This window comes from Miscanthus floridulus, chromosome 6 (assembly GCF_019320115.1).
Source record: "Miscanthus floridulus cultivar M001 chromosome 6, ASM1932011v1, whole genome shotgun sequence".
Classification (NCBI taxonomy): Eukaryota; Viridiplantae; Streptophyta; class Magnoliopsida; order Poales; family Poaceae; genus Miscanthus; species Miscanthus floridulus.
The window spans coordinates 110,552,185-110,564,202 of NC_089585.1; the positions used below are offsets into that span (position 1 = coordinate 110,552,185).

General features: G+C 41.9%; 1 protein-coding gene across 2 annotated transcripts; it reads left to right on the plus strand.

The window, feature by feature from the left end:
* The first annotated feature begins 214 nt into the window (after positions 1 to 214).
* On the plus strand, positions 215 to 6,609 carry LOC136459031 (protein tesmin/TSO1-like CXC 5). Of its 2 annotated transcripts, none has more exons than XM_066458933.1 (8): positions 215 to 723; positions 1,532 to 1,612; positions 2,183 to 2,360; positions 3,127 to 3,480; positions 3,751 to 3,845; positions 4,413 to 4,507; positions 5,059 to 5,565; positions 6,126 to 6,609. In XM_066458933.1, exons 1-8 carry the CDS (start codon positions 569 to 571, stop codon positions 6,302 to 6,304), a joined length of 1,644 nt encoding a protein of 547 aa, XP_066315030.1. In that variant the 5' UTR covers positions 215 to 568; the 3' UTR covers positions 6,305 to 6,609. The 2 variants fall into 2 exon arrangements, with proteins under 2 accessions (XP_066315030.1, XP_066315031.1); XM_066458934.1 differs by having other exon boundaries at positions 216 to 723; positions 5,083 to 5,565.
* The last annotated feature ends 5,409 nt before the right edge of the window (positions 6,610 to 12,018 follow it).

Here is a 12,018-nt window from a genome sequence, read left to right on the forward strand (position 1 = left end):
AAAATAATGAGACCACATCCAAAGAAAGCCTAGCCACGGTACCCAAATCCCCCAGCCGTCCAACCTTTCAAATCAATTCAAATCCATCCGTCCAATTCAAATCATCCTCTCCCCTGTACAGAGTTTGGAGAGAGAATAAGAGAGTAAATAAATGCTTAAAATACTTCAGATTCAAAAAAAAATCGCGAAGAGAGACCAAACCTCCCCTCCATTGCCCCGTCGTAGCTTCTTCTCCCCCAGCCCAGCACCACCCCCTCCTCGATCCCAAACTCCAGAAAGATTTTGCCTTTCCTCTTATCATCTCCATAAATCTAATCCCTCGTAATCTCCCTTGTTGAGGTCGATTCCTTCGATCTGCTCCGTTATTGCCCTCCGGCTTCCCGCGGCTTATTGAGTTTTGGACACTGCATGAGTCTATGAACTCGCCCTTGTTAAAGGATTCATCCAATTCAGATAGCTCGCGCGGCAAGATTCGGCTTTTGAGCCGGTGCGCGACGGTATTGGTCCAGCTGAACCCGCCTCGGCGTTCTGGCCTGTGACCTAATTCGGTGGCATTCTGGTGGGGGTGATGGAGCAGGGGAGGAATCAGCAGCAGCTGTCGAGTCCGCCTGTTTTGGCCGCCGCGAGCGAGACGAAGGCTCCTGCGGTGTCTTCGCAGCAGCCCAAGCCGGCGGCCCCCGTGATGCCGGCGCCTAGACAGTGGCCGATAGCCTTCAACCCCCTGTGAGGAAGCTCCTCCGCTTGAGATTCTCTATTTCCCTTTTGTTGGTGTGTTTGCATGTGGTTTTGTTCTTGCTTCGTGTGGCCTGTTGGGTTTAGCTCAGGTGTTTTAATTTACCTCTTGTTGCTTGTTGTTGTTGGTACTACCATTCTGTTTAAATGAGTCGGAGATTTTTGAATATTTCTAAGAATTATGAGGATCTTAGAGTTAGAAGGATCCATTCCCTCGTCTCACCTATAGTAGCAATTCTCGCCTACGACTTCTGTAAGAATGTTTGAGGTGTAGTGGAGCTTGGAGTAATTTTTAGTATTGTAGCTTGTGGGTGCATTTGTGTTAATCAAAACAGATGGCCCTGCACAGCCGTGTGAAAGGCAAATGTGACTGAATATGTTTTTGCATATCAGGGTTTGCAATTGATTAGCATTGATACTTAAACATTTCTTGGTCGTGGAAAGGCAAGTGTGACATGACTCAAATTGCTATTGGCTATCATGGTTTGCAGTAGTATTGGCGCCTAAACATTTCTATAATGAAGTTTTGGACACCTGGTTTGAAATATTGACGTCTTTGAGGTCAAACATTACATACGTTTCAAGGTCAAAATGTTGCAACTTTTACGGGCAGATCAAGTGTTATATTCTTCAATGTTGTCAACATAAATGATCAGAACTTGTCTTGCATGTCGTCCTACAGAAATTTATGTTTCTACTTTCTTGTGATATGATTCATTTACATTTAGAAAAACAAAAAAAGAGCATACTGCTGGAAACATATTCCTTGCATTGAACTTTGAACCCTATTTTTTTGCAGGAAGCCTTCCACAGAAGTGAAAAGTGTTACTCCAAAGAAAAAGAAGCATTGTAATTGTAGAAACTCAAAATGTTTGAAGATGTGAGTGTTATTTTTTGTTTCACATACACTTTCATGTATAGCGCAAAGCAAATATAAATTCGTGAAAATAGATATCTTTTACATGTTATGTGCAAAATGGTAGGATCTCCATCAAACATTAACGATATCCATTCTTAGCTATAATTTGTTATCATCTTACGAGTATTGAAAGGAACTCAATGAGGATGGTATAACTGGTACTATGGTAGCATTGACCATTGAGAGCACTCTGCTCTCTTTACTAATGAGACATAAATAGATAAATTATATGGTCTTGTTTAGTTAGTGGACAAACATATCTGCACATTGGATTTTGGTTTATGGAATAACAACCAGTTGCCTTTTGTCTTATTGTAGTTTTATTTCTTTTGCACTTTCTATTCTCACCCACTTTTCCGTTATTCCTATTATTCCCACCTTAATATTTTGGTTTGGTGATCTCAAGTATTTTTTCTTAATAGCTGTAATATTAGTTTGCACTTTTCTGTAATTATTTGAATATTTTCTTTATATAGCATGTTATGCTATGTACTAAAGGTTAAGCTCGGTGGCTTGGTGTTTGTTTGTTAGGTACTGTGAATGCTTTCAAGAACTTCAATACTGTGATGGATGCAACTGTTCAAATTGTGGAAACATTGTTGGGAATGAGAATGCCAGAAACGAAGCAATTGAGGCAATTCGTCAACGTAACCCGTCTGCTTTTCAGCCTAAAATTGAAAATGGCCCAAATACACTCAATGTTCGAAAGGTACTATCCTTCAATAGTTTTCTTTAGTTACATGTTGGTACAATCATATTATGTTATCTGAACCCAATAGCAGTTCATGTGTCTCCGCTATCTGTTCCAGAGGCAATTTATTTTAGTTTTTTTACTGACATAGATTGTTCTTCTGCTAGTTATCAATGAAATAGGCAAAGCAAGGTAATGCAGATATTTATATAGCATATTCATTAGTAACTCTGTTTCCTTAGCACATTGTGCTTACTACTGTACTTGGAACTAAATGGGCATGACATCCTCTGAGCTAACATTTTGGCTGGCTGATCTTTCCTAGATGCTGGCTGTTAGCTAGCATTCCTAGCAATTGAATGATCAACGGGCAGCATCTGGTCGAAGTCCAAGTTAATTTCATTTTCTTCTCCTCAATGTAATATATTCTTACTGAGTTAACAGTACTATCCAAATTAGCCTGAAAAGCTGGATATTAGTTAACCTGAAAAGCTTTACCGATACTATCCAAATAAAGCTTTTGAGGTAATATTTTCAGGAAAGCTTTTCAGGTCTTTATCCATGCTACACGGCTAATATATTCTTCATTTTTCCTAGGTCTTTTTTTCTCTATTAGTTAGCAGGATATTTATCTGTTTTCTGAAATTAATTCTGAAATGAGCCTAATCTGTATTTATTTGTGCTATTTCCCAACCAATACACTCTGTTTTTTGATGCCTCAATACACTCTAGTTCTTTGCTTGAGCTGCATGTGACCCTGTACTACTTGACTATTGTCTATTAGGATAATTCTGGAGCAGTGCCTCTTGTAGCAAAGCACCTTAAAGGTTGTCATTGCAAGAAGTCTGGATGCCTAAAGAAGTACTGTGAATGCTACCAAGCAAATGTTTTTTGCTCCAAAAATTGTAGATGCATGCACTGTAAAAACTCTGAAGGAAATGAAGACACGGAAAGTTCAATTCATAGGGACCATGCATCTGACAGAAATCACATTCAACAAGCAGCTAATGTAGCATTCAATGGTACTGTTGGATCATCAGGATATATCTGTTCTCTGAGTAGAAAAAGATCCCATGAAGATGCCCTAGGTGTTAGGATAAATTCTGAAGGAAGCATGCCAAAGACACAATATCAACAGGTGTGTTCTCTTACTTCCAAACTATTTGATCAGCACCAAATACACTGCATGCATGATGCATGAATTCTGAGATGCAAAAGGAATTTAACCAAATACTGAGTTAACAAGATAATTTCTTCTTGTTATTGGCATCACTATTCCTTGGATGCTTCTGCTGCAGGACACTAGCAGTTCCATTCTTTTCATTATCTTTGTTTCTACGATATATTTTTTGACAAATGCTTATTTACTTGTCTAACTGTTATTTTTGTGACTGTTCTTGTGTGCTAGGGTAACCATGCAGATGTTTCACTGCTTGCACCCTGTTCCACAGGATTTGATAGACACAATGCTGCCAATTCTAAATCAAATAACCCAATCTACAGGTAGGTTGAAATGTATTTAGCCTTTTTTTAAATAATGCAAGAGTTGATCAAAATAAGCTGATGTCCTGTTAAGGACATGGAATTACTTAAGTGCCCAGCCAACCAACACAAAAGGTGCTCTAGGTCCTTTGGTCTACTTCATAAAGGGAGAAAAAACTCGTCTGATCTGGTGCCATCCTGGAGGGCACTACCCCTCAGAGCAACTCCAAGAGCTTCTTTATATCCTTCCTTATTGATAGGAATAGAGATTTTGGTGAAAAAAGTGCCCTCCAACAGCTTCTTTAATTAGATCTCCAAATGTTGCCATTCTCTATTCCAGATTTCTCGCTAGCCAAAGATGAAGAGCGTTGGCTCTCTAGAGTGCGCACAAGCTATAGAGATATAGAGAAGCTATTGGAGGGTGGAAAGACTTACAATCTAACATAATGTATATCTATACATAGGACAAGTTATGTATCTAGAAAAGTCAAAACGACTTACAATTTGGAACGGAGGGAGTAACAAACAATTTTGTTCTCCTCTCTGTTTACTCTATGTACCTTCTAATGAGATGTAATGTTTTATCAGGTCTCCACTAGCAAACACCATCCACCTCAGGGAGGTCCATGATTTAGTCAAGCAATTGGTGATGGTTTGCAGAATGGCTGCAGCAACAGTAGCTGGTATAGAGTCTGTCCGTTATTCCTTCTTTTTTATGAACATTTAAGGAACCCAAGATTTGCATAAGCATCAGTTCTAGGTGAAGTACTACAGATCAGTGAAAGAGTTTTGTGCATTGGCAATAAGAAAGGCATGAAACATAGAAGGCACTAAGCCACTAACCCAGTCATACACACCTGTCCCTTTTTTCAAATCCAAGTTATTCAAATTTCTTTACTAGCAGCATTTTCAGATTGTTTGTTAGTTCCTTAGCTTTCCCACCATATTTATTTCCAGTCTTGAGACTTCACGTATGTTAACTAGAAGTGCAGAGCCAGTCTGGACCAAAGCTTTGAGCGTTATATGCTCCGCAAAAGAGAGAATAAAGTAATAATATTGGTAAATATCATAGTGTCATAATTTAAGATCAACATGAGAACATATGGCATCTTATGTTATTCTTTGACCTCACAATTATGTGTTCAAGATGTATATTGTATACAAGTGACATCAATTAATTGTCATAACCCTAGATATGTTTTTAACATTTTTTTTCCGTTGCTTGTATTTACAGATAATGAAATTGATTTGATTGCAGAAGAGAAGGGATTCCAGTCAAATAACGGGTTAAACAATGGTAACTGCAAACAGCAGGACTTCAAAGAAGCCTCCTCAACGGACATCCTTAGCAAAGGATTTAGTCATCAACCGAACATCAATGAAATGGGCTCCCATTGGTCTGAAACTTCGAATGTTTCTAGGCCTGCATCTCCAACAACACAAGGACTAATGTGTGATGAACAAAATACCACATTTGGAAATGAGCCTGCATCTCCAACAACACAAGCACTAATGTGTGAAGAACAGAATACCACATTTGGAAATGAGCCTGCATCTCCAACAACACAAGCACTACTGTGTGAAGAACAGAATACTACATTTGGAAATGATTATAGAAGTTCATTTCCTTTGGTTTCGCGTGATCAAGATATTTCTGAGATAAATGCTGCGCAAGAAAACCTAGTATTGACTGGGCTACGACAGTATCTCTGTGAAATTATCAAACGTGGAAGAACAAATGGTGAGTCTCTTATTGCTGTGGCCTTCATAAAATGTGTCATTCAGTTTTTTACATGTGGATGCAATGCTACTGTGGGACATTTAAGCCAGCAAAATCTGACCATTTAAGATTCATCAAATCTGAAAGAATATCTCATCTGGAAACAGGAGCTAGACTACTTCCCTATATATGAAAATCGACTCTAATTTAGCACTCATTAATCGCAACATTTATTGATGGAATTTGGAAATATTTATGCAAAAGGTTGTTACTTTACCTGGTAACATCAACCGAAGCTATGAGTCCCATGCTTTTCCATATATCCATCTATTGTTTCCTTTCTAATAACCAAGATCCTAGAAACCGGTACTTCTCGCTCAACCATAGACCACCGGTTATTGGATCTAGTCCTCCGCTAAAACTAAGAAATTCTGAATATTTGGACCCATGCAACTATTATATGCTTATCGTTATTATAGAAAATTGAGTAGGTGCAGCTTCTCATACCCACAAATGCATGTCCTTTTAATGATTACATTCAAATGAGCTTTCCATTTTTGACATTGGTGCTTATGTCGCAGAACAATCCTCATTAGAGGCAGCAATGGAATTGGATGCCAGACAGCATCATGGAGCACCACCTGCTTTGTCTGCAGTAGAAGCTGAAGAAAACTTTCCTTCTTCAAGCACTATTGAAACCCCAAGAACTAATCAACAACCTACACCAAATGGTGGATCGAAAGATAGTATTGGAAGCTAAATAAAACTAGGTACAGAATTCGGCCTCTTCATTTCAAGACGCCTGCACTGCAAATGATTTCTGTACATAGATGGGCATTGGGCAAGATAGATAGTATAGTCCTTGTTGCCATATCTGGCAACCGGCCTTGTAGGAACAGGACAACCATTCATGAGTCGTTTTGTAGCAGGCAGAAAAACAGGCCTGCTGCATTTATGTAGTAATTCAATAAATGATAATTCATTGTTTTATGCTCGAGTTGACTGACTCTGGTTTTCTGTAAAGCTGATCCCTATTTGATTACTGAAAATAATCTTCAGTTTCCAGGCTGTGAGTATGTGAATACGTTGCCATGTTATGTGAAGTTGTATTCTGAAACAGAGAAGCCGTTCCATGCACATAATCTTAATTCTCCGCGGCAAACAAGTAGTAGCAGTTGTATTGTATCCTTTGGTTTTGGCGTACATAGTTGTCCTCCGAAGCTGAAATATTGAAACATTGTAGTTTATTTAACGGCAAAATAAGAAAAAAAAAATCATTCACCGACCGGTTGAGGAACTGTTTCTGTAATTCTAAAGGATGGTTAAATCATGACAGATCGCTTGTGACATGCTGCATCGTTTTCCGTCTTCTCACAAGTTTGTTTGAATCTTATGGTGGAAATTTATACTGTTAAATATTATCATGGAAACTATACAGAATCCAAAATGTTATTGGAATTGGGCCTGTCTCCTTGTCGAGTGCTTGTTTCACCCGTTAGATCTTCATCCAACAGCTGTGGATCGTCAATTCAAAATAGCAGGAGACTGCGAGTAATTCCGAATGTTATTTGTTATGATTGAAGTAATACCAATAGATAGACAAATTAAAGTGAAAGGGGTGGTCACATCCCGGCGAGCAGAAATGACCTACTCCCTCTTCCTACAAAAAAAATATTATTCTCGCTTCTCAAGAAATCAAATATTTTTAACTTTAATCAAATATATATAAAAAATATTAATATTTATGGTACATAATTAAGATAGGTCGTTGATTTTATTATCATAATATAAACTTATTTAAAAATACAAATGTTTATTAATGTTTTCAACCTGGTCAAACCTAAGAAGTCCTATAGCGACGCTTTTTATGGTACCGGAGTATAGGAGAAAGCAACGGATCGAATTGACGTCCACCTCATCGATCAGTCCTGTCCTTGTCGCAATCAATCAATTTGATTGGGCCGATACGGTACACTAAAAATCGGCCTTCACCTATGCAACGACAAAGGATGCAGCACAACACTGGAATCCACGTTCTAGACTCATCCACAGTCAATTCACACGTGCATTTGTTACTTAGGCCTCGTTTAGATTGCGAAAAAAAGTGAACCCGATGAATAGTACCATTTTTGTCTTATTTGGCAAATATTGTCTAATCGTGGACCAACTAGGCTCAAAAGATTCATCTCGTGATTTCCAACTAAACTGTGTAATTAGTTATTTTTTTTACCTACATTTAATACTCTATGCAAGCGGCTAAAAATTGATGTGATGGAAAGAGAGTGAAAAAACTTGGAATTTGGAATGCATCTAAACGAGGCCTTACTTATGGGTGGGCCTGATCCTCATCAGGTCCACCTTCCAGTGACAAATGCACTGTAGAGGATTCCAGCAGTTCATGCAACAACACCCCTGGTGCGTCACGGGGCTCCAGCTCTACAATATGCTCGTTGACGGCAGGAGCCTCAGCCTCGTTGACGGCAGGAGCCTCAGCCTCAGCCTCAGCGAAGAGATAAGCCCCATGCTACCAACTTCGCCTGCCTTCCGTGGCTAGCGTACCTCCCTGGACTTCAATGGAGTCCGCCAGGAGCACGACGGGGCCATCAGGCAGAGGAAACAAGTCGAAAAGCAATGGAGGCGAAGGGGAAAAGCTGGCGTGGTTTACTGGCGGGGTGCAGGGCGTTCACGGGCGGGTTGCGCATGGTGATGAGCGTCACGCCGTCTGAGCCCACCTCCATTGTCACACGCATCATCGTCCCCGCCGCCATGGCCCGGCCGTCCTGACTCCTGGTTGTTCTTGTTCGCTGGATCACGGTATACCTGGTTGGTGCAAGCGATTAACACGAGAAGACGACGCACTGATAGCTGCATACAGAGTGATATGGTACAACTAATGCATGCCACTCTGTTCACAGAAACTGATCCTCGGTTTCATTTTTGATGTTGAAATTGAAAGGGGATGCTTGACTATTATGTAGTGATTATACCGTGTAGCTATTTATACATAAGCAGGTGCATGCCGCTAACAATGCAAACATTTTTTTTTAGAGTAAGGACAGGACGGCCCGGCCTTTCAATTAGGCGTCCCCTACAAGGCTCAAGTCGCTACCTACTTGACTACATGGATAGAGAGAGAATGCGAAAACTTCAGTCACCAGCGACCAACTCCTAGCCTAGCTCGCACATTCCCCCATGCGCTCACCATCTCTGACTACATGGCCAACACTCCGTCTGCCTGGATATTTTTTCCTTTTTTATTTCTAATCGGCTGGCGATTTGCAACTGCTCGTTGAGGAAATGAGGACGCCCTTAATATGAAAAGACCAAACATCTGTTACAGCACAAAACTATCCAAAAGTCGTCTTAGCTCCAGCTGGCAGTGGGACATAACCAACTAAGGCCTGGTTTAGTTCCAAAAAATTTTTATCCTAAACTATCACATCGAATCTTACGGCACATGCATGGAGTATTAAATATAGACGAAAAAAACTAATTGCACAGTTTGGTTGGAAATCGCGAGACGAATGTTTTAAGACTAATTAGTCCATGATTAGCCATAAGTGCTACAGTAACTAACATGCTCTAATGGTGGATTAATTAGACTTAATAAATTCGTCTCGCAGTTTCCAGGCAAGCTATGTAATTAGTTTTTTTATTAGTATCCAAAAACCCCTTTCGACATTCCCGAAACATCCGATGTGACATCCAAAAAAATTTCATTTCGCGAACTAAACACAACCTGAGATAACAAACATGAACAAAAAGGTCTAACGCTTGAACCAACAACAACAAAAACGGTCGAGCTAACCAAGCCTATTACATGTCTTTAAGGTCTTCATTCCGCGCCCCCCACCAAGGCCCCGTTCGCGTGCTCTTAAACTCGGCTTAATCCGCTTCTTTTTTTATCCGGAACAGTGTTTTCCTCTCACAAATTCCTCCAAAATTCCTCCAGAACCATACCATCCAAACGAGACCAACAAGACATTACCGGGGCCCACTTCACAACAGCTTTAGCAGCGTGGACTTCTCCACCCGGGCCGCCAGCATCCACTACTCTGAAAAGCTTTAGGCACCGTCCCTGGGGATATCTAGGAGCCATAACACCATCGTCCCCGCAGACTTGATTTCCCTCAAAAAGACATTCAACAACTCCCTCTTGTCCACACGACACAGAACTGTCCAGTTCCGTAAGACTCCATGAATTCTGTAGAGAAGAACATCCATACTTTTCTAGCCAGTTCTCTAAAAATAAAACTCATTCCTAAGTTTCCAAATCGACCTGAGAACAACGGAGCTAACAATGTTTAAAAGACCATTTCTTTTACTACTTAGCCAAAACTTTCCTATATTAACCATATTTTCACCTACTGAAACTTCTATAATCTCAGAAATTAGAACCCAGCACCGTTTAGCAACAACACAATAAAAAACAAATGCTGACTAGTTTCTTTTTTAGCACAGAAAAGACAGGTCCCATCTTCTACTTTTTTTTTCTCTTAGCTAGGTTATCTCTGGTAAGAACTCTATTATTAATCAGCATCCACAGGAACGTATGGACCCTAGGAGGTATCTTAATGCTCCAAATATAGCAGAAACATGAACCGGTTTGATGTCTCTGAAATCAATAATTTTATAAAGAGACTGTGAAGAATAAGTGCCTTTGGCAGTAAACAGTGGCGGATTCAGAAATGGGTTAGGAGGGGGGCTAAATTATTGTAGGCTAGAAATTTTAAAACATACACCATTTAGAAGGCTAGAAATTTTGCTAAAATTCAATTGTAGAGCTGTTAGGAGGCGTTGAGGCTATATTTCGGCATCGTCGAGTGGGGCTAAAGGCTATTTGCTTGGGCTCTGTAACACCCTCGGTGTTACGCCCTAAACCAACTACTAAGTTATGTCACGAGCATCATGTTTATGTGTTAATGCATGTGATAAAGTGTGTAGATCAATTTCTGTGACTTGAAATGATCAATAAAAATGCTAAACGAAAGTTGATTCAATAGTTCATGCATAACAAGTAGGGTTTAAAACCAATTTTTATTAAGCAAAAATACTACAGAACATGTGTGTGGCACTTAAATAAAGTTTAAAATATGAACTTTGTAGATGGCAGTGAAATACTTGCTGTCGAAAAATGATATTACTAGCTAATATTTCCAATAGCTTAGAAATCGCAAATTGAAATCAAATTTAGCTTAAAACGTAGAAAATTTCCAAGTTTGTCAATAGCCAGACATTGCTAAGTTTAACAATTTATTTAGAGAGATTGGGTTAGAGGGTGATGCGGTGTTTTAGCTCGGCTGAGTAGCCTCATATATCAGTTTGATCGTGGTAAAGTCGGTTTCGGTTTAGAGGCAATGGTTTAGTGGTAGTCGATGCTTTAAAATCCATGCACAACACGTTCTCGGGCTAGCCCTCTGAGCTGGGCGCGGTCACTAGGCCACAGGGGCGCGTTGACCCGACCGCGAGGAGTCGCCGTTGTTGTGGCTTGCCCGGCTGAGCGGCGTTGCCCCTACCTCGCGCGCTGTCGCGCCGCTGACCCACCTCGTGCCGTGACGCAGCCGCTGTAGCTGCTGTCGCATCACGTCGCACTCGCGCATGCCCGCTGCACCGCGCTACGTCACTGGCCCGCTTTGATGCCGCGCGCACAAGGCCGTGTCGCCGTCGCCTTGCCATTTATGGCACTGCGGCGCGCGGGCCATGTCGGTAGCGAGCGCATGGCTGTCGGCTAGCGCTTGGCCATGGGACGCCCTGGTCGTGCCAATCGCGTTCCGCCAAGCACGCACATGCCGAGCCTCTGACCGAGTCCCCACCACCTCCCATCCACTCGCTTCTCCCCTGTCCGCCTCTCTGTTGCTGCCGCCGTTGCGCCACGCCAGAGGGCCTAAACGCAAGAGGACGCCTTCCATTAATTCGCTGTGCCCACCGCTCCGCCCTCACGTCCCCTCTCTAGCCGTCCCCATCCCGCTTTGATTGCGGCTCGACTGAGCTCCAATTTTGGAGCTTTGCTCCTACCACCACGCCATTAAGGCCCAGTTAGTCTCACCATGGCCAGCTCCATCCTCGCCATCTTGCGTCGAATTAACCGCACCACTAGCCCCGCCTAGAACCTCTCTTCGTCGTGTGCACCCAAGTCACAGCCCTATAGCCGCCTCTATGCCACTAACATGGCCGCGTGGCTGTGGTTCGCTGTCGAGCTCGCCGCGCGCACATGGCCAGACTTGCTCGGGGCATCTCCAGCCAGGCCACCGCCACGGGTAGGATCGTGGTGCGCCAATGATGCTTACCCGTTACTTCTAGTATCTGTTGCACACTGTGGCTCACCGGAACATGGTTGCTGCCGTTGCAGGTCGCCCGTCGCCGGGGAGAGCCCGCTCTGCTTTCACCTTCGTTCGTGCAACCACCGCCCATCGTCGCGCGTCGGCCCATAGGTGAGCATCGGTCCCATAGCTAGGTCTTCAAGGGTCCTGGTTG

What these genes read in the sequence shown, in the direction of transcription:
- LOC136459031 (XM_066458933.1), top strand. Translation starts at nt 569, where the DNA reads ATGGAGCAGGGGAGGAATCAGCAGCAGCTGTCGAGTCCGCCTGTTTTG. An exon ending in CCGATAGCCTTCAACCCCCT is followed by an intron (nt 724 to 1,531) that starts GTGAGGAAGCTC and finishes ATTTTTTTGCAG; the next exon opens with GAAGCCTTCCACAGAAGTGA. An exon ending in ATACACTCAATGTTCGAAAG is followed by an intron (nt 2,361 to 3,126) that starts GTACTATCCTTC and finishes ATTGTCTATTAG; the next exon opens with GATAATTCTGGAGCAGTGCC.